Raw genomic sequence first — 470 nt, forward strand, 5'->3', positions numbered from 1 at the left:
TTTTCATAATTAGTTTATGATTTGCATTATCTTATATTTAACAGTTTCTTTAGCCATGGTGGACGGGGGGGGGGGGCTACGTAACAATACAAGAAGATAATAAGGGTAATAAATAATAATAAACAAATAATAAATAATAAAAAAAGGTAATAAATAGTAGGCGAAGATGTTTGGACAACATTGGATTGTACAGTATTCTCCTTCTACGAATATGTCATGTAAATTCGTGAAAACCATGTAAATTCGTGAAAACCATGTAAATTCGTGAAAACCATGTAAATTCGTGAAAACCATGGAAATCCCTGAAAACCATGTAAATCCCTGAAGACCATGGAAATCCGTGAAAACTATGGAAATCCCTGAAAACCATGGAAATCCCCGAAAACCATGGAAATCCCTGAAAACCATGGAAATCCCTGAAAACCATGGAAATCCCTGAAAACCATGGAAATCCCTGAAAACCATGGAAA

At 34.9% G+C, this 470-nt stretch overlaps 1 protein-coding gene across 1 annotated transcript in view; it reads right to left on the reverse strand.

Moving 5' to 3' along the window:
• Window positions 1–214: 214 nt before the first annotated feature.
• Window positions 215–470, reverse strand: part of LOC138866592 (uncharacterized) — an 8718-nt gene continuing 8462 nt past the window's right edge. Inside the window, exon 3 of the mRNA XM_070139726.1 lies at window positions 215–470. This exon is cut by the window's right edge and continues 611 nt beyond it. Within this exon, the coding sequence (XP_069995827.1) occupies window positions 215–470 (256 nt within the window).

This window comes from Penaeus vannamei, chromosome 26, assembly GCF_042767895.1.
Source record: "Penaeus vannamei isolate JL-2024 chromosome 26, ASM4276789v1, whole genome shotgun sequence".
Classification (NCBI taxonomy): Eukaryota; Metazoa; Arthropoda; class Malacostraca; order Decapoda; family Penaeidae; genus Penaeus; species Penaeus vannamei.